This window comes from Arabidopsis lyrata, assembly GCF_000004255.2.
Source record: "Arabidopsis lyrata subsp. lyrata unplaced genomic scaffold ARALYscaffold_3, whole genome shotgun sequence".
Taxonomy (NCBI): Eukaryota; Viridiplantae; Streptophyta; class Magnoliopsida; order Brassicales; family Brassicaceae; genus Arabidopsis; species Arabidopsis lyrata.
Genome location: NW_003302553.1, coordinates 20,784,285 through 20,803,857, shown reverse-complemented (window position 1 = coordinate 20,803,857; position 19,573 = coordinate 20,784,285). Strand labels below are relative to the sequence as shown.

Here is a 19,573-nt window from a genome sequence, read left to right as displayed (position 1 = left end):
GGTTTCATGAGAGCTATATATCTTATAATAAAGAGAGTGATTTCATTTCTGTACGATTCCACACACCAACACAATGTCATGTTAGTTTTGGTTGAGAGATTAGTCTGTAGTGGTTTTTGCTTCTAATTACTGTAAATAGGTTTGGATGTCAAAAATAAATAATTGTTTTACTTTACATATTGCAACGAGTGAGTAACGACGCCGTTTTGCAGTTTTTTCTGTAGTACTTGAGTTCTTTTCTTATCTTCTCCACTTCTCCTTCCTCTGGTCTCTCTCTTAAACCCTAAAAAAAAAATCTCTGGTAGTCAGATTGGTCTATCAATGGGAGAATCTTCAAATACCATTTTCTAATAGCTCTTCGTTTATAAAATTCACCTTTCTCCACCGGAAAAAGTTGGATTTTTCTCTCTTCTGTTTACTCCGAAATCATGTACTGTAATTTAACAAGAAGCCAAGGATTTCCAATGGCGATTAGGGTTTCATTACAACAAACAACAATCCAAAGCTGTTTCCAATTCTCAAAGTCTTTGTATTTACCAGTTAAGTTTCATTTAAACCCTAAAGGAAGAGCCTTTGCAAATGTTTCGACTGGTTTAGTTAGTTCTCGTCTTAATTCTATGAAGATTGGAATGTTGAGGAAACCTGAAAGTGTTAGAGAGTTTTCGAGTTTTGATTCTCAGAGATTTGGCAAACGAAGTAGTAATAGTAGTAGTAGAGGGAAGTCAGGATTAGGATCCAAAGCTTTCCGAGATAAGAGAAGTGGTGGTAATGGCCGTGCTAGTGGAGATTCAATTTGGGTGAAGTCTGATGAGAAACCAGTGGAAGAAAGGTTTCAGAGAGGTGATAGGCCTTCTTGGGAGAAACGAGATGGTAGAAGTGATTCGGTTTCTGATAGGAGAAGTAGATTCAGAGGTTATGGTGAAACGAGGAATCGAGATTCTTTTCGTGGTCGAAGAGATGATAGAATCAGTGAAGTGGAAGAAGAAAGTAAGAAAGGTAGTGGGAATTCAATTTGGGTGGCTAATAATGATAAACCGGCGAAAGAGCAATTGCCGAGAGTTAACAACCGGTCATCTTGGGATGATAGAACAAGAAATCAGAACTCTTTTAGTGCCCGAGGTGATGATAGAATCGCTGAAGAAGTGGAAGAAGAAACTGAGAATCATGGCCGTGATGACGGTGATGGAATCATTGAAGAAGAACCAGATAATACTAGGTGGTCTGAGATCAAAAATAGGTTCAATAGATATGATGTAAGAGATCAAGGACATGATAATGCAGCATATCGAAACTGGAATAGGCAAGAGAGCTGGGGTAGGAAAACATGGCAAGAGGCTACTGAGTCCAGCGTGCCTAGGCTGGAGGGTGAAGTGGTTTATGGAGTAAGTCCAGTGTTAGCTGCACTCTCTGTTGGGAGACGAGAGTTCTATGCTCTCTATGTTCAAGAAGGTTTAGATTTGAGCAGTAATAATAGGAAGAAGAAAGACAAGAAAGGGTTTGAGAAAGTCTTGAAAATCTCCGAAAAGCTCGGGTTAAACCTCAAGGAAACCTCGAAGCATGATCTTAACATGGTAGCTGATAACAGACCACATCAAGGATTGGTGCTCGATGCTTCACCGTTGGAACTGGTGAAAGTAAAAGAACTAGATCCGATTTCATCAGAGGAAGAGAAATCTTCTCTTTGGGTAGCTCTTGATGAGGTCACTGATCCACAGAACTTAGGCGCCATCATAAGATCTGCTTATTTTTTTGGAGCAACGGGTGTTGTGGTATGCGCGAAAAACTCAGCTCCATTAAGTGCGGTTGTGAGTAAAGCAAGTGCTGGATCACTCGAAGTTATGGAACTCAGGTACTGCAAAAACATGATGCAGTTTTTAGAAGCTTCTGCTGAGAACGGTTGGCGTGTGGTTGGTGGTTCGGTATCTCCAAAGGCTGTTGCTTTGAACGAAGTTTTACCCGGCAGCCCAACAATACTTGTCTTGGGGAATGAAGGAACAGGTTTAAGGCCATTAGTAGAGCGATCATGTACCGAATTAGTCAGGATTAGTGGTAATATGCCCAACGATGTTTCAGTTACAGAGTCTGATGATGCAGAAGGTGAAGGCTTCAGATCATTTCTTGCCGTGGAGAGCTTGAACGTGAGTGTCGCAGCTGGTTTGTTTCTTCATCACTTAATAGGCAACAAAGCAAGTGCTTGATTCCTCCTTGCGTTCTTCGTATCAATTACATTTTTGCACCAAACTTGGGATTTGCTCTTTACTTGTATAACTTTATGCTCTCATTCTATGGTTATTTTACGAAAATCTATTGTTTTCCTATCATGACCTGATCTATCTATGCTCGAAAAGCCGCATTATCAATGTTCTAATGTTGTGTCGCGTCAGTGAAGAGATACAAACAAATAATAACTAAGAATTAATTTAGCGTTAATCAGCACTATATTCTGAAAATACCCATGTTGCTTCTAACAAATTATTTTGTCAGTTTTCGTTTTTTTGCCAAAAAAGAGCTTCCTCATTCTCAATTTACTTTTTGCCACATTATAATGTTTTATCTCAAATTGGCTAAAATTTGGCATGTTCTAGTAAGTCATTGAGTTACCAATTCTCTAGATTTGAGTTACCAAGTGGTCCAAGTCATTGAGTTCCCATTTAATATACGGTCAAAATGGTTAAAAGACTATAAATACGGTTCATGTTTGTAGTGAAGTAGATTTCTACACCACATTATATTCCCTTGCTTTTTGTCTTGAGAATTATTATTATTTTTTAAAGGAAATGGACCCAAAACATGAAATGGGTACCACTATATCCTTTTCTAGGGATAGCAAAAGTAGGCATGGTCCAGTTCAAAATGGGAATTTAGATATACTATTTAGTTTTTGATTGGTAGTTCTTATTTGAGGTAGTTAAAACAACATTTTTGGTTATCAATCATCTATATTATTAATTGGGAAGCATTGGATAATAAATAACCTTATAAAGGGTAAAGAATTACAAAAAATGCCATTGGTTTTTAGTGTTTTTAAATAATTTCATTAAGAGTACAATAGTAATCACAAAATTAATATATTTAAATAAAAAATAGTTTAATTCTTTTAAATAATTATTAATTTCCAAAAAAATAAACTAATTTTCTCTCTCTTATTAATTATAAACGAAAATTTGAAATTAATTTTTAAAAAATTGTTAACCAATAGGAATTGAAAAACTAAGATTTGATATCCAACTAAGATTTTAATTCAAAAATAAAACAAATTTTAATAGACTATTCTATATCAAAAATAAAAAGAAAAATAATATCATTTTAATTCAAAATTAAAAACACTATCATTTAAAAGATTTATCAATGGAGGACTTTAAAATTAAATTTAAAATTTTGTAAGAAAATTAAATACAAATATTTTAAGATTCAGTTTTGTTATAATATTTTCACAAAATTTAAAATAATTTCACAATTTCTAAAATACAATATTAGGTATTAACAACTCTTTATATTTATGATGAAATAAACTCAAATAATAATAAATTTAAGGGAGACTCACAAAAATGCCCCTTTTTCAATACCCCTTTTCAAAAATGCCCCATTTGGCTGTCCATTTTTAAAAATATCCCTTTTTATGTACAAAATGACTAAATTACCCTTCTTTTAATAAATGATATCACAAATATATAAGGAAATATAACAAAATTAGGTCCACAAAATATTTTTTGGCGGAAAAAGTGATCCCGCAATTTTTCCCGCGAAAACACTTGTAAAAACCTTTAAAGACCTTGTAAAATTTTCCCGTAAAATTTTTTCCCGCAAAAAGATTTTCCCGCCAATAATTTTTTTGCGGGAAAAGTGATCCACAATTTTTTTCGCGTAAAATTTTTGGCGGGAAAAATTACAAGGTAGTGGAGAGGTTTTTACAAGTGTTTTGGCGGGAAAATTGCGGGATCACTTTTCCCGCCAAAAAATATTTTGTATTTTGTGGACCTAATTTTGTTTCAAATAAGGGTAAAATGGTCATTAAAAATTTAAAAAAGGCAAACTTAAAAATAAACTCTCAAATGGGGGCATTTTTGAAAAGGAGTATTGAAAAATAGGCATTTTAAACAATTTCTCTAAATTTAAAGTAATTACTAGATTGTTACCCGCGGTACACCGCGGGTTAATTATTTGATTTTTTTTGTTTTTTTATAAACCGATGAATTTGTTGTATATAATATTTTTTGTTGTACATTGCGAGTCACATGCGTTGTAACTAAAAATGGAAATTTTAAGTTGTATTTGTTTTGTTTAGTGTTTAAAATTGTATAATTGTATTTTGATGTTTGACAAAAAAAATAAAATTGTATTTTGATTTGTTAATCCCAAGATTTCACCCGTGATATATTATCCCGTATTAATATCAATCCAAATCCGACCCGTCCCACCATATAATCATGTCCCATAAAATTAAACATCATTTTGTTATTTCTTTTAATAACACTTTTATTTAAAAGACTTATAATTCGAGTCAATTTAAAAGTTTGCTTTCAAATAGTTTCTATAATATATATATATATATTATCAAATTAGTGTGTGTTTTTAGACCAACCCGTAAAAATATTTTAAAAATGTATATTAAAATACTAAATAATTGTATTTCGATTTGATAATTTTAAGATTTCACCGTGGTATATTGTCCAGTTTTAGATAATTGTAGAAATTAAGAAAATATCTGAATGACTCAATTCTGGGTCAGAGTAAAAAAAAAATACGACCTGATTAAACGCGCAAATTTGTTTTTCAAAAATGTTAATATAGATTGTACACATACTTTTTTCTTCATCGATTGAGTAATATATGTCCGTTTTAAAAAATTTGAATCATAGCATATGCAGAAAAAAATCGAATTTTTTTATTAAGTATATATATTTTATAATAGTTCAAAATAATATAAATATAAGATCATATAAAAGTGAAATGAGAATCATATATTTATGTTTTAATTAGGTAGAGAGGTTTTAGGAAATTAGTTCAAATTTGTTATATTAGCATTAAATAATCATATTTGATTTCTATATCTATAAAAATTGTAGAGAATATGCCATAAATAAAGAGTTGAGAAAATATATATTTTTTAGATTTTATTGATTAATTTTCGTTTTTTAGTTTTGTCAAAAATAAGGAAAGATCCGATTGAAGATTTCCGGGTCAAAATTAAACAAAATTTGACCCGATTAGGAACCCCAAAAAGTGTTGCAAAAATGTATAGTAGATGATTATAGCCTTCGTTTAAAGCAAGTTTGATAAATATCTAACAATAGATTGTATATATTAATTTCTAAATTATTTTGCGTTTTATTTTTTGTTTTTCAACCGGATCTTCCTTAAATAAATCCCTAATATATTGCACATAGTTTTCAAATAATGTAAACTAATTATATATTTTGAATTCAAAACAAATTATGCAGCAATAGCATATCCCTTTTAAAAATGTATCTCAAATTTTTATTTTTAGTCCAAAAATCAAATTAATTATGATTAAACAATAAAAAGAAGAATATGTAAAATTTAGCTAAGGAAAGAAACATTAATAAATTTGTTAAAATATATTTGTAACTTTAGCAGCATATATATTAATCTACAAAACTCACAGTATGTATATGGTATTTAAAAGTACGCAAATAAGAATTTGGAACATGATTTTAATGGAATGAAATGAGAATAGGAATTACGAGACGGGATGAGAGGGGAACATAAATTAAAAATCAAACTAAATACCCAATTGGTATGAGTTCAGGTTATGAGCACTATATAAAATAAATTTGTTTACATACATAACCCTGTACGCACGTTTTCAGTTACACATATTCTATTTATGCCGGATACTGGACTGTCATATTTTTATTTCACGTATACAAGACAGATTATGAGACCAAGAATTTATGACAGATATAGGACGGGATATGTTTCCCGTTCTAAAATAGTTACCTAGCTAATATACATGAAATAACCAAACTCAAACCGAATCTATATCCTATTTAACACATGTAATCAAACTATTAGAAATGTTTTGATTAGTTTAGAAAATAAAAAAGTAACATCATTTAAATTTTGCAACTAAATTATATCTTAGTTTTATCTTAAATATAATTTCCACGTACGTGTAGGTCCGGATCTTAAAATATAACTATGCACTAACGCAACTGAATTTCGTTTATTACTCTAATTTTATATTATTTGTACTATTATAAAGCTCACTAACACAACAAAATATTTTATATTTTTAAAATCTATATAACAATTTCTATAAAAATATCTCTACACGTACGTGTGAATCCAAATCTAATACACTAAAATATATATCATAAAAACAACGAAATAATTTATATTGAATTAAAATTTGTTAGAACTTTTTAAAAAATATGAAACCCCGCACGTACGTGCGGGTCATGATCTAGTATGAATGATACAACGGACGATTTAAATAGATGGTTTGCAGTTGAAACAAAATTTACATACTTACATATCATTTGAACTAACAACATTTTTGAGTTGATTTAAAAAAAAAAAAAGAATTTATCGTTCTTATAAAAATTATATTAATAACTAAGAATTAAAAAATAATAATAATAAACTAAGAATTTTTACAACATAATTTATTGTTAACTTCTAATATTTTCAAATATTTAAATCTGATTTACAATATATTCAACAATCATTTACCATGCTAACTTGCTAAGTAAACATTTTAAAATTTTAATTGTTTTGTCCAAATGAATATCAATCAATTCTTTTTTAGTTTAAATCTATTTTCTAGAAGAAGACACTAGATAACTCTAATTACACATCTTCAATTAAAAAACATTGGAAATTTGGTATAGTGGTATATATTTTTATTGGCACGAAAAAATGTTTGTTTACACAAACGATCATAATCCATTGAAGTCAATTTCTTGCGATATACGTAGTTGATTTATTGTACACAAGCAAATCTAGTTACGTACATTAGCAAACAATGTTTTCGATTGGTCCGAGTGATAGTTTGACCGTGATCGAAAAATAAATACACAATTTGAATTAATTAGCTTTGAAAATATGTAATTACAAAGCTCAAAATAGTTCAAATAAGAACGACAAATATAATTGGAACCAAAAAATAGTTCTGTTCCCTAGCAATATTATATATGTATAATTTACATTAGTACATTAGTATCAATCTAAAAAATCTAATCTAACTCGATATTAGGCCATATGTTTTTTAGTTTTACCACCAAATTTGATTTGAAAAACATTGCAAGTAAGGGAACACAATAATATTTTATTGTCACATCAGAGAAGAAGATGCATAGAATATACCTAGAAAATATTCAATTCGCAAAGGAGATCAATGATTAGGTCATAGAGTAATAAATTATAGAATAAAAATTTGTGGGAAAATAATAAAATAAAATCAAGAATAGAAATTGGGTTGTCAATTTTAAAAAACACCCATGTATCTAAGCTGTCACCACTCGTGATACTCTGTTCGAAAAGGACATCTTCAGATTCGGCATCACATTCTGGCATCTTTGCCGCCAAAATTACTTTATTATATAAATAATATTTTCCTCTTGAGTAAGAATAATCCTTCACGAGAAAGTAAAAACTTTCATCTTCCGAGCAAAAGTAGTTTACGCGTTTAGTGTGATTTATGCAAAATAAGTGACATTATTAAACTGTAAATGGTACTGCTTATAAGTTTGTTTGATGCGGAATAACCATGATTAAACATATTTGATCATTGTTTAGGTGAAACTTCAAATAATTTATAAAGTTGAGTATGAGTAGGTGTCTTTTGGAGATTTCATGTTTTGGTGGTTTGATTTATCTTCAAGAGTGTGATTCGACATTTGAAAAATAAAATAACATGCATAAAAAAATGGTAGAGAGATTCTCAGCACAATAGGTGGTTTTCCTAGAATTACTTAATATGATTTTATAGTCTAGATTATTAAGTCTTGGTTCAAACCGATCTGTTACCCGAATTGTAGAGACAAGGGACATGAATAAATTACACAATCAGAAGAATTTCTCTGAGACCACACTGCTACAGTTGACGATGAAATACTCCATCCATAGTCAGTGCCGGCTTAAGACATGTGCTAGAGGTGCGCGGGCACATGATCCCAAGACCCAAATTTTTTTTTTTACATGTTTAGTTTTTTTTTTTTTATATACATATTTATAATTTTTTATATTATAGCAGCGGATCTAGCAAATGTTTGAGTCCGGCCTATCCATAGTGCCACATTTTATAAAACTATATATATATATGTTACAAAAATATCGTTCAATTTTTTTTAGGGCTTTCACATATAAAAGTCTTTAATAGCTATGAAATCATTACTAATATGCAAGTTAATAAGCACATGAACCATTTCACGTGCAATTAAGATGTTGTCATATACCAATAAACATGTTACTATTGCAATCTTAGGTCAAGAGCATCATTTTTTGTTGAAACAAAACTTCCAAATATCATTATCCGCCAAGCATGTAGCAATATGCATATGATTCGAGTCCATCATCTCCCAATGATCAAAATCATCCACCATATTTTATTCGAAATGTCCGTAAAACTCATTAAAGTCACCAATCACAAACCGTAGTTATCCCAAACCGAATAAATCACTCCTACACTTCTTGTCCCAAATGTCGAATCGGGTCTCCATACACAAAGAAGATGAAAATAAAAACATACAAAACTTGCACATCAATTATCCCGTTTGTTTGAAAAAAGAAATATCTAATTTACAAGAATCTTTCCAGAACATAACCAATCCAACACTTAAACCAATACAATAATCCTACCAGTTGACACATGGTCACTAGAGTTTATAATCTTTTCAATGAACCAGATAAAAGTTTTCTAACGTGTTTTTAGGTGTCGAATTATCATCAGGATATTCTTTGATCCCTGACAAAAATCTCTTCGTTTAATTGCAATAAATTTTAGTTTACTATACAAAAAATTTAAAAAAATTAAAATGCAAATAGATATATACAACACGTAACCATACTTTTTTGACATAATAATACAATCATATATATTTCTTTTAACAGAATATATATTTCCGTAATTACTGAGAATAATTTCTTTTTAAGTTGATGACAACAACTTAAAAAATCTTATTTTAAATAGAAGGTGCTATTCTTAAATATTTTTGAATATTTGAAATAAAATAGTAAACTTTTGATTTTTTTTTTGAATTAAAAGAAAAATGGATGTGTCGATGATTGAATGGTGAATTGTGTGATTCCTTTTGAAAAATATTATAAGTTTAGTTTTTTTTTTTTTAGTTCTCTCTGGATTTTCGCTGGTCCGTCAATGGTGATCTGAGAGACTCTTTCACGAATCTAATTGGTTTCTATGTGTGACAGAGAGAGACAAGGAGACGAATTTCAAATCTAGGGTTTCTCATTTTTTGCTCCTCTGTTCTCTCTTCCTCTCATTAATCCTTAACTGTCGCGAGGAAGAGGACGACGTTGAATACAAGGGAGAGGGAAGAAGAAAAAGAAATATTGACGAAAGATGTCTACATTGGACTCCATTGATGCGATTCTCTTCTCTCTTAGCAGAGCTTTTACAAGCCCTTTCGCTGTCTTCGTTCAGATCCAGGTGAGTTTGTTGTTGTTGGTTCCGATCCAAAGTTTGGTCCTTTTCTCTTTCAAAATTTTGAATTTTGCTTGCTCTTCTGAATCACACGTTCGGATTCCAAAAAACCCAATTCGTTTGTTTTTTCTCTTACGTTGGTTCAGATCGAAAGTTTGGTCCTTTTCTATTTGAATGTTGAGGTTAAGATACGTTTTGTTCTCTAAAGTTATGCAAAGTACTGATTTTTATGTACCGTATGAAGCGTAGAGGAGAAGAAATTGAACGTTTGTTGTTGAATCAAACATAAATTTTTTGCATCATCAATGTATTTCAGGAAGAATGAATGGTTAAGATCATATAGATCCTATCAGTTTTTGGCTAAATGTCTTCTCTTTTAACTTGTTTGATCAAGCAACTTTGTTCTTAATGTTTCTTTTATATGCCTCAGGGGTGTACAATATGCTTACTTCTTGCTCTCGGCTGGTTAATGGCTGAATATGTCAGGTAGTGTCTTTTACCTTAAAAATGCCTGATTTTGATGCTATTTTGATTTTACAATCTGAATTTTGTTTTCTGAAATGTGTTTTGTGTTTTATCTCTACCTCTAAGGAACCGTGAGGTTAAGAGAATTAAAAAAAGCATAAAAGCGGGCAATAGCTTGGCGTTTCTTTATCAAGATATCAATGAACTTGAGCACTCTAGGCAGGAAAAACTTCCCAGAGTTTCTGTTGTCATGCCTTTAAAAGGTTTTGGAGAACACAATTTACACAACTGGAGAAGTCAGGTCAGTCTCTCATGTTGCAGTATCATTGTCTCCTTTTCTAGGCAGAGTTTTTTTTTACCAGAGAAGTTTGTTGCTTCCAACTTAATTTTGAATATTGATCCATGTGTAGATTACTTCTCTCTATGGTGGGCCATTGGAATTCCTTTTTGTTGTAGAAAGTACGGAAGACCCTGCATATCACGCCGTTTCCCGTCTATTATCTATGTATCAGGTACATCAGACATGTTTCAACATATCATTGTGGTTGTGTAATTTCTTTTCCAGCGATGGAAGTATAGTATACAAAAGTTCAACTCATAGTGTATAAGGCCTTCTTTTGTCTTGAAGTATCTACTGACTCCACATTTTTCCTAATCGATACACAGGATCATGTTGAAGCTAAGGTTGTGGTTGCTGGGTTATCAACAACTTGCAGCCAGAAAATTCATAATCAGTTGGTATGTATGATCTTTGAAGCAGATCGAATCAGTTGCACTAGTGTGTTTTTTTTTTTCTCTCTCAATATTTTCATCTCTCCTTTGTGACTGTTCTTGAATCAACTGTAGTCACAACCATGAAAAGCTAAACTATCTTCCGACATACATTTTTCATTTTTGTTGTTCATTCATTGGCTTTCGCTAAATTTTCATGTTTCTGGCTTCTGTTTCTTGAAGATTGGAGTTGAAAAAATGCACAAAGATACCAAATATGTGTTATTTTTGGATGATGATGTTAGACTGCACCCTGGAACAATCGGAGCTCTCACGACTGAGATGGAGAAAAATCCAGAGGTGGTACCCAAACTACAGAATTCCTGAATTAATTGGCTTAACTTTTCTATCTACATTTCTTCCTTTTTCTGTTTCTGTTTACATGTATAAAAGACATAGCTAATGATAGGCCCTTAATTATCTTTCCTTCTGTTTGAATTTGTTTAACAGATATAGTGATTTCTTGCAGATATTTATTCAAACTGGGTATCCTCTAGACTTGCCGTCTGGGACTCTTGGGAGTTATTGCATCTATGAGTACCACATGGTACAGTGGATCTAAACCCTGGCTTCTTTATCAAGTTGTTAGATTCTTCATAATTGTAGCATATCGTAATTTGAGCTAATATTTGGCATGTTCACTTTACAGCCTTGCTCAATGGGATTTGCGACTGGTGGAAGAACATTCTTTTTGTGGGGAGGGTGTATGATGGTATGTAGATAACATGGTATATATAATGTGTGTTTTGTATTCCCTGCTACATCTAATTTTGGTTTATGTTTGCAACTATTTGTAGATGCATGCCGATGATTTCAGACAAGATCGGTACGGTGTTGTCTCTGGCTTACGTGATGGTGGATATTCAGATGATATGACACTTGCCTCTCTAGCAGGTAACATTTGCTTCAAATTTCCCTCCAATTTGTAGTTTACAGTTTTTTCTTGTTTCCACTCACCTTCTTCTTTCCAGGTGCTCACAAGAGGCTCATTACATCTCCTCCTGTTGCTGTTTTCCCTCATCCTCTCGCAAGTGATCTAAGTTTTGGACGGTACATTCTCTTATTTACTTGTTTGAAACAAAAGGTACTGAATATTTAGATGCCTATCAATTTTTGTTCTTTTTTTGTTTTATAGATACTGGAACTACTTGAGAAAGCAAACCTTTGTGCTAGAATCTTACATATCCAAAGTCAACTGGATAATGAACAAGGCTTTGTTTGCCGTCCACTGTTATCTTTCATGGGGTTTTGTTGCACCATATGTTATGGCTGTCATTCACATCACATCAGCTTTAAGAATCTACATCAAGGGCTATCATCAACTTGAAGACACAACCTTTGCTTCTGGTGGTGAGCATACTTTTCTTCTTATTTAGGTGGGTTATGTGTTCAAGATAACATAAATTTGTTCTAGTGCCACGATGATTGCTCGTGTGTTGGGGGGGATCTTAGATTTGCTGCATTGCATGTGGAACCATAGTGATTTGTCATCTTCAACTTAAATTGTAGGATTGTCTGGTTTTCTTATGATACATACTGACCTGGAGGATGAGGTTCTATGTAGGTATGATGCTTGTTATAACGTTGGCGATCTGCACCTTCATCGAGCTTCTTTCAATGTGGAATTTGACGAGACGAGAAGTTCAGCTATGCAATATGTTATCCCCTGAGGCTCCCCGTCTCTCTCTTGCAACTTACAACTGGGGACTTGTATGTGCTTTCAACCCCCTTTATTGATTAGAGTAAATAGCGTCGAAAGTTGTGGCGATGATAGATATGGAGGTAACATTTTCGTTTTGGTTGGGGGGAAAATTACAGGTTTTTGTAGCAATGCTTGTAGACAACTTCCTATACCCGATCTCAGCTTTCCGTTCTCACTTTTCTCAATCCATAAACTGGTCTGGAATCCGATACCACTTGAAAGATGGAAAGATATTCAAGGTAAATCATTTGTGTCTCCAAATAGTTTCCTCATATCATTTCACGTGTCTTGAATATGTAATGTTCACCTAGAGAAGTGTATCTGTAATTGTTTGCAATGTGATGTCAGATTGAGAGACGAAAGGATATGGGACCAGCAAAGACCGATTTAGGAGGCAAACACTTGTATGGTAAGAAAGGAGCTCCTCAGAAAGCTTCATTCTTAAGCTCATTGGGAAGAAATTTGGCTCACTGGCGACAACCGAAAAAATTCGATGTTTAAAAAGTCCGTATTTATACAGTAGAAGAAAGCTCAAAAGTCATTCTAGCCCGGGAATTCGCGGGTAAACTGATGATTCTTTGCGATGTTGGTGATTCTTTTTCAAGAAGGGGAAGATTTGATCTTGTTTTAATTTTTTTTTTTTGGTTGGCTTCAAAATGTTTATTGGTGAAGAAAGGCATTATTCCCCTTTGGTAAATTTTTATTTATTGATCTCTCTGTTTATTTTATTATGGGGTTTTTTTTTTACTTAGCCGTTTTGAGATGAAATATATTGCTCACCATCTTAATTCATCACCTTGATTTCTGTAATTTTTGGTTCTTCATCTTTCATCTTTTTAGTTTGTTGTGTATCATACAAATGTTCAATCCAAATATAATTCGCATTCTTGCATTGTTTTCTTTTCTTCTTTACAAAACTTTCTCGTCTACATCTCCTTCGCTACTTTTATATGTATTGTGTAATCCAGATCTCCGTTTATATATATAGTGCCAGGGGTCAAACGTGTGAGAGTTCGTAAGATGTTAAGTCACATTTGTCTATGGTCATTGGGATAATCGTGCACCATCAAATTTGATGGTAATCTCTAAAAACATTACACAAGAACCGGAGCTCATCAAGGTTCTTCAAGCTTTGAGATCAAAGAATCATAATGTTCTCGTAGCACAGCCGCCTGATTGTAATGTCGAAACGGCAGTGCTACTTCAAACTGTAAGCTCATCCATATGGCGTTCGAGAATCCTACTTGATCGAGGAATCCTTATCGAACAAAGTGGAAGCTCACAACATGTTGTTAGTACGACTTGTACTTGTAACGGATGCTTACAAGCTGTTGCGAATAAGCTTGCCAACAAGCGGAAGAAGCAGCAGGAGCGTAAGAAACGGAAGAAGCAGAAGAAGCAGAAGAAGCGCAAGGTCACAACTACTACCAAGGGGGAGACTGAATGCAAATGATGTTTTATCATTCTTGCTTTTATTATATATGATCCTCTGGTATCTTAGGATTGAAGCAGCTAATTAGCTACAGTATCTTGCATTCTGTTTTTTTTTGTTTTTTGTATCTTGCATTCTTGCGAAAGAATTCCTTTGTGACTACTCTTGTGTGCCCAAATTATCGTAAAACTTGACTCTATACTTTGTGACTACTCTTCATTGATCTGCTTAGCTCCTTTAATTATTTCAGCATTCCAAAAACGTTTTTGTTAAGTTAGACAAAGGTTTGTGTCTTGATCTCTCTATCTTGCTCCTTTATTTCTGCATTCGTACGTATTCTAGCATTTTGCTGGGTTGGTGTTTCTCTCTTTGGTTTTGTTGTATGGCTTCCTTGCTCTTTGGGCTTCTATCCTTTGCTTTGTGTCCCTCTATTGGGCTATTGGCTCCGAAAGGATTTTAAACCTTGTTGGTTTTGTGTAATCAAGTTTTCATATACAACGCGGTCACAAAATCAAGGTTGGCATAAGTTTACATAATTGAAATCACAACCACCAACTACTCTTTAACCTCTATATAATCTCTCTTTGGAGTTCTCTCTTTGCTACAAAAAAAATCAAATCAATAAAATAATTGAGTGATCATGGCCAAGCCTTGTGCTGCATTTCTTCTTGTCTTCCTCTGCCTTTCCATGCTCATCCTGTCAACCCCTGGTGAGTTCTCTAATCTAATAATAACAATGCCATATATATCATTGTAATTTGTAAGTTCAGGATATTCAAAATTAAGGAATAAGCTAACTATTTCTGAAAAATGCAGAAGTGGATGCTAAGCTATGCATGTCAATCAAAACGTTGACAAATATTAGTTGCGAGATGGACGACTGCGACTGCGACTACGACCACAAATGCGGTGAGTGGGATGATGAGAGCTATGGAAATTGCAAACAACACCATATCCGAACCGTTTGCAAATGTACTTTGAACTGTCCTGAGACTTCATCTACGTCGAACGCATAATAATAATGCATGCATATTTTCAAATCAATGAAAGAAAACCATCTTATTAAGGAGTCGTAAGTTTGAATGTATTGAGATTATTATAACATATAAATACTGTGTTTCTTGTTTTTATGGCTATAAAGTTATGGTTATGGCTATAAAGTTATGGTTATGTGATCGTTGCTATGTATACAGCTTTTATTTTATTTTTGTGGATCTTGTGAAATGTTATTTATTATTATGTGGGTTTTGAATACAGGATTTCGAGCATATCAAATTTTACTATTAACTGATACATAAGAATCACAAAGACAGAAAATTGGGATATAGCAAAAAGAAGTCTAAAAAAAAAACGAATGCTGTGATATTGAAAATAAAAACCGATATATATATGGACCTTGTTCCAAAATCTATATGTAAAAACTAGAAAGAGAAAAAAAAAAAAGAAGAGCAAATTATAAGTACAAAATTTTTATTGAAAATTTGTAAAAATGATTTTTATTTTCATTATTTGACTAGGGGATATGGAAGAAGTACTCTCTAAACTATAGATTTACCAAGCGCCAAATAGTTTTACCAATTAAAACATTCATAGTAGCCAAGTGCCAACAAAAATCAAATCGTTTTTGATAAATTAAAACGAAATTCAAATGATGATTTTATTTTTGTTTTGCTTACTTTCTTCAATATTTGTTTCTATACACTGGGATTATTAAGATTTAATAGATGTGTTAGTAATTTCACAATTTAAAGTGAATGTAATTCAAACAACAAATCTTGAAGGGATCTAGGAAGATGTTAATTAGAGTCGAGAAAGTCATCTTAGCTAGTGCCAAAGTATGGGAAAAAAAAAAATGGTGAGAGGAGAAGTTTAAGGTCATACACTCACTAATGAATTGATGGTACAATATTGAAAATTGGTGAGTTTATATGGAAAAACCACTCATGTTTACTAGTCAAACTAGCGATGGAAATTTTACAATTTTTTTGCCAAATATAACATTTTCATCGTTTTTCTATTAAACGTATCAAGCAAATTCACTACAAAATCTTTGTATAGTCTTATGTTGGGGTTAGGTCATAGTTTGACAAACAGGAGTGAGTAATCTTTAACTTTCAGAGTTACAAAGTTGAGATGAGAGATCTTGCATGTGTTTGACCTCTCAACTTGAAAGACTCATTTATTACAGAAAAACTTGGGAATAACTGAACAAGGGATGAGAAGCACACAAAGTACAGACTTGAGTTTCAACTTTCAACGGTAGAGACGGTAGGTGGGGCTGTACATGCTACTCTCTGCACACTTGACTATATCTTTCGGCCGTGGAAGCCGCCCCGCCAGACCTAGTTCATATGCCTTAGTTGCTACATTGGCTGCAATATGAGCTGATATTTTCCGGATGGCAGAGAATGAAGGATATATCATCCCTTTCTCATAGTTCTCTTCGCTTACTTGTCCAGCTAATGCCTCAGCTATGGCGCAGAAGAAACACATCATTATATTAATAAACAACAAAGCTGAGAGTTTTTTTTTACTAATTTTATGTCTCTTAAATGCTTACCAGCAGCTAGAAGCATATCGTCATGTACCCGTATTGCCCCTGAGATAACCAAACCAAGTCCAAAACCCGGGAATATGTACGCATTGTTCGCCTGTGTGTTAAGAAATGCAGAGAGCTTTTTACTAACCAAGTTCCGTAAAACCCAATGGATGAAGAGAAGAGAGTTTATTTATCATATTACCTGTGTCGATACAAACACATTTCCTTCATACTCAACTGGATCAAAAGGACTTCCACTTGCGAAAATGGCACGACCCTTTATTCGAAGAATATACTTAATTTCCAATTGAGGTGAAGACATATTGGAATAATGGTGTGATGTGGTGTGGTGTGGAGAGACTTACCTTACTCCAAGTATAAGCTTCTTCAGCTGTACATTCTGATTGTGTTGTTGGGTTAGAGAGAGCCATTATCAGTGGTCTCTGCAAGAAATATTTTGTTGGTTTCTCTTCCTCTTTAACCAAAACCATGTTTTAATAATAATTAATATGATCACTCATTCACTTGATAAGAAGAATAAATACCTCATTAATGGAGGACATGGCTTCTATCACTTCTTTTGTAAAAGACCGTCCAACGCCAGACGATCCAATCAGAACAGTCGGTTTTATTGCCTGATGAGACATAACACTTAAGAGGAAAGGAGAAAGATCTAAGATATAAGAGGATCACGGTGCTTAATAGGAGAAGTTCTGAACCTTGATAGCACCTAAGAGGTCTTTGACTGGTTCATGTTCATGAGCCCATGGTTTCTTGAAGGCTTGAAGTGAATCTTTGCGGGAGTTAACAATCAGTCCCTATCAGAAAAGAAAACTTGCATCAAATTGTAGTTCACATGAAATGTCGTATGCACATTGTTTTTATTTCTTCTACCTTGGAATCAACAAGCCAGATTTTCTTGCGGCTTTCCTCTACCGAACCATTCATCTGCAGAAGAAAGATGAAATAAGTTGACAGCTACTAACACTTCAGAACTCGCAAATTTCAAAGAGCACTCATTACCTGTTTTGATATATAGAGAGCTATGAGTTCTGCTATTCCAGTTCCAGCCTGAAACAACCAAACAAGAAGACATACAAAAACATTGAGCAAAAGTGGACTTCAAGGATCAGACTGTGATTCCAAAAAGTTGATTCTTACTTCACCAGCACCAAGAAAGAGGAAGGTGTTCTCTGCAAGAGGACTATTCGTTAACTTCTGTGCGGAAACTAATCCCGCTAAAACAACTGATGCTGTCCCCTGGAATCGAAAGGCAAAGACAAAATTCTCTCAAACTACGAAGGCAACAAGAAACACAAAAAAGAGAGGTCTAAACTCTCACCTGTATATCATCGTTGAAGACGAGATGAGTATCGCGGTATTTTGCAAGCAACTCAAAGGCATTATGATTAGCAAAATCTTCAAACTGTATCAAATGGCAGATAACAAAGCATATAAAACAGCTTTATCAATGATTTACTGAATCCTTGAATTATAGAATCAAGAACCATGGATTCATTTCATACCTGAATAAGAACTTTTTCGCCATAGTTCTGTTTCACAGCACTCATGAATTCATTCAAGAGTTCGCTATATTCCTGCAATGATGTTTAAAGCTACTCATTCGTGGAAGTTCATATGATCATGTTTTATATTCTTAACAGAATACAGTATACAAGAACAAAAGAAGAAACCTGTCCCGTTGCTCTCTTTTGCCTGAGTCCTATGTAGAACTCATCATTCAACAGTTTCTCATTGTTTGTTCCCACATCAATGGTGACAGGTAAACACTGCCAAAAAGCAATTTAGTCTTAAGTTCCTGACTCAGAAATATTTTTTAAACCTTTGTACAACTAAACCATTACCGCAGAAGGACGAACGCCTCCAAGTGCTGAATATAACGCCAATTTACCAACCGGTATACCCATCCCCTAAAGAGAGACAAACACAAAGGCAAACAAACAATCAAAGCCATATTGAGATCACATCAAATCCGAAATGAAGCGATATCCGAGGAATACCTGACATCCAAGATCTCCTAATCCCAAAATCCTTTCACCATCAGTAACAACAATAACTTGTATATTCCTTTCAGGCCAGTTCTTTAACACATCTAGAATCTTTCCCCTGTATGAATAGTATAAAGGTTATGTATAAAGTTTAAAGTGGTGGAAAAAATGGAAGATCATAAGATAAAGACAGAAGCAATATGTACTTGTCTTTTAAACTGATGAATAAACCCTGAGGTCGCCTGAAAATACTTCCAAATTTCTGACAAGCTTCACCAACAGTTGGAGTATAAACAATAGGAAGAAGCTCCTCAACATTATCTATCAAGAGCTTATAAAACAGTCTCTCGTTTCTTTCCTGTTTCAAGTCCAGTAACAGATTCATTTTTCTCTGAAATGCTAAACACAGCAAATTTGTAGATTATCAAGACAAGATTTTAACCTGAAGTTCTGTCAGAGCCATGTACTTTTGTAATGGAAATTGATATTGTCGGATATTGCTCATCAGCCTCTTCTCCTAAATCATTTGAAACCCCGATAAACCATTGACAAAAGCTCATCAAATTGATGCTACTAAATTTGTCAACAAACAAACCAAATCGCCAAATTTTTACCTGAAGCTTTTGATCAAGAACAACTGGAGGAAGAAGACCACGCAAGTAGTGCGTCTCTCTCTCTTTCTCAGTGAAAGCAAGTCCTTTGTTGTAGCGAGGATCTCTCAGCAATGAATATCCACTGAAACAAGAAACAGAGTTACTAACTTGAGTGTTAATTTAAACACTTAGTTATGTTACCATGGAGAAGTTATGTTGTTACCTAGAAACAGAGAGAGACCAAGGAGTTATGTTGTGCTCAATGGTGGCTGAATCTTCTCCATACACATCAATAACGCCACCATCAACAGAGGATTTCAAATCTGAGTTGGTCACTTTCTCCATCTTGAAAGGATCAATGAACACAATCCCAAAACACAAAAGCGAAAAGAAGTAGATATTCTCAGGATCACAAAGGAAGAAGCTTTCTCTACTTT

At 33.4% G+C, this 19,573-nt stretch overlaps 4 protein-coding genes across 4 annotated transcripts; 3 read left to right on the top strand and 1 right to left on the bottom strand.

Annotated features, from left to right (window-relative positions):
* Nucleotides 1-119: 119 nt before the first annotated feature.
* On the top strand, nt 120-2,357 carry LOC9322083 (uncharacterized tRNA/rRNA methyltransferase slr0955). Its single transcript, XM_021031284.1, has one exon. The coding sequence runs from the start codon at nt 429-431 to the stop codon at nt 2,196-2,198; it is 1,770 nt and encodes a 589-aa protein (XP_020886943.1). The 5' UTR covers nt 120-428; the 3' UTR covers nt 2,199-2,357.
* A 6,709-nt stretch (nt 2,358-9,066) lies between these two features.
* LOC9322082 lies at nt 9,067-13,455 on the top strand. The gene is made up of 14 exons (XM_021032774.1): nt 9,067-9,631; nt 10,056-10,111; nt 10,217-10,391; nt 10,501-10,602; nt 10,757-10,828; nt 11,045-11,161; nt 11,331-11,408; nt 11,511-11,573; nt 11,659-11,755; nt 11,833-11,911; nt 11,997-12,211; nt 12,426-12,571; nt 12,680-12,802; nt 12,912-13,455. Exons 1-14 carry the CDS (start codon nt 9,545-9,547, stop codon nt 13,062-13,064), a joined length of 1,563 nt encoding a protein of 520 aa, XP_020888433.1. The 5' UTR covers nt 9,067-9,544; the 3' UTR covers nt 13,065-13,455.
* A 700-nt stretch (nt 13,456-14,155) lies between these two features.
* Nucleotides 14,156-15,249, top strand: LOC9320034 (putative defensin-like protein 12). The gene is made up of 2 exons (XM_002885969.2): nt 14,156-14,705; nt 14,812-15,249. Exons 1-2 carry the CDS (start codon nt 14,636-14,638, stop codon nt 15,009-15,011), a joined length of 270 nt encoding a protein of 89 aa, XP_002886015.1. The 5' UTR covers nt 14,156-14,635; the 3' UTR covers nt 15,012-15,249.
* Nucleotides 15,250-16,074: 825 nt separating this feature from the next.
* On the bottom strand, nt 16,075-19,550 carry LOC9320033 (NADP-dependent malic enzyme 1). The gene is made up of 18 exons (XM_002883920.2): nt 19,360-19,550; nt 19,158-19,278; nt 18,986-19,060; nt 18,750-18,901; nt 18,556-18,661; nt 18,400-18,465; nt 18,229-18,324; nt 18,061-18,132; nt 17,877-17,960; nt 17,696-17,794; nt 17,558-17,605; nt 17,429-17,482; nt 17,254-17,352; nt 17,080-17,169; nt 16,900-16,977; nt 16,737-16,811; nt 16,556-16,646; nt 16,075-16,466 (listed from the first exon to the last, which is right to left on the bottom strand). The coding sequence occupies exons 1-18, from the start codon at nt 19,479-19,481 to the stop codon at nt 16,249-16,251; spliced, it is 1,746 nt and encodes a 581-aa protein (XP_002883966.1). The 5' UTR covers nt 19,482-19,550; the 3' UTR covers nt 16,075-16,248.
* Between the last annotated feature and the right edge of the window lie 23 nt (nt 19,551-19,573).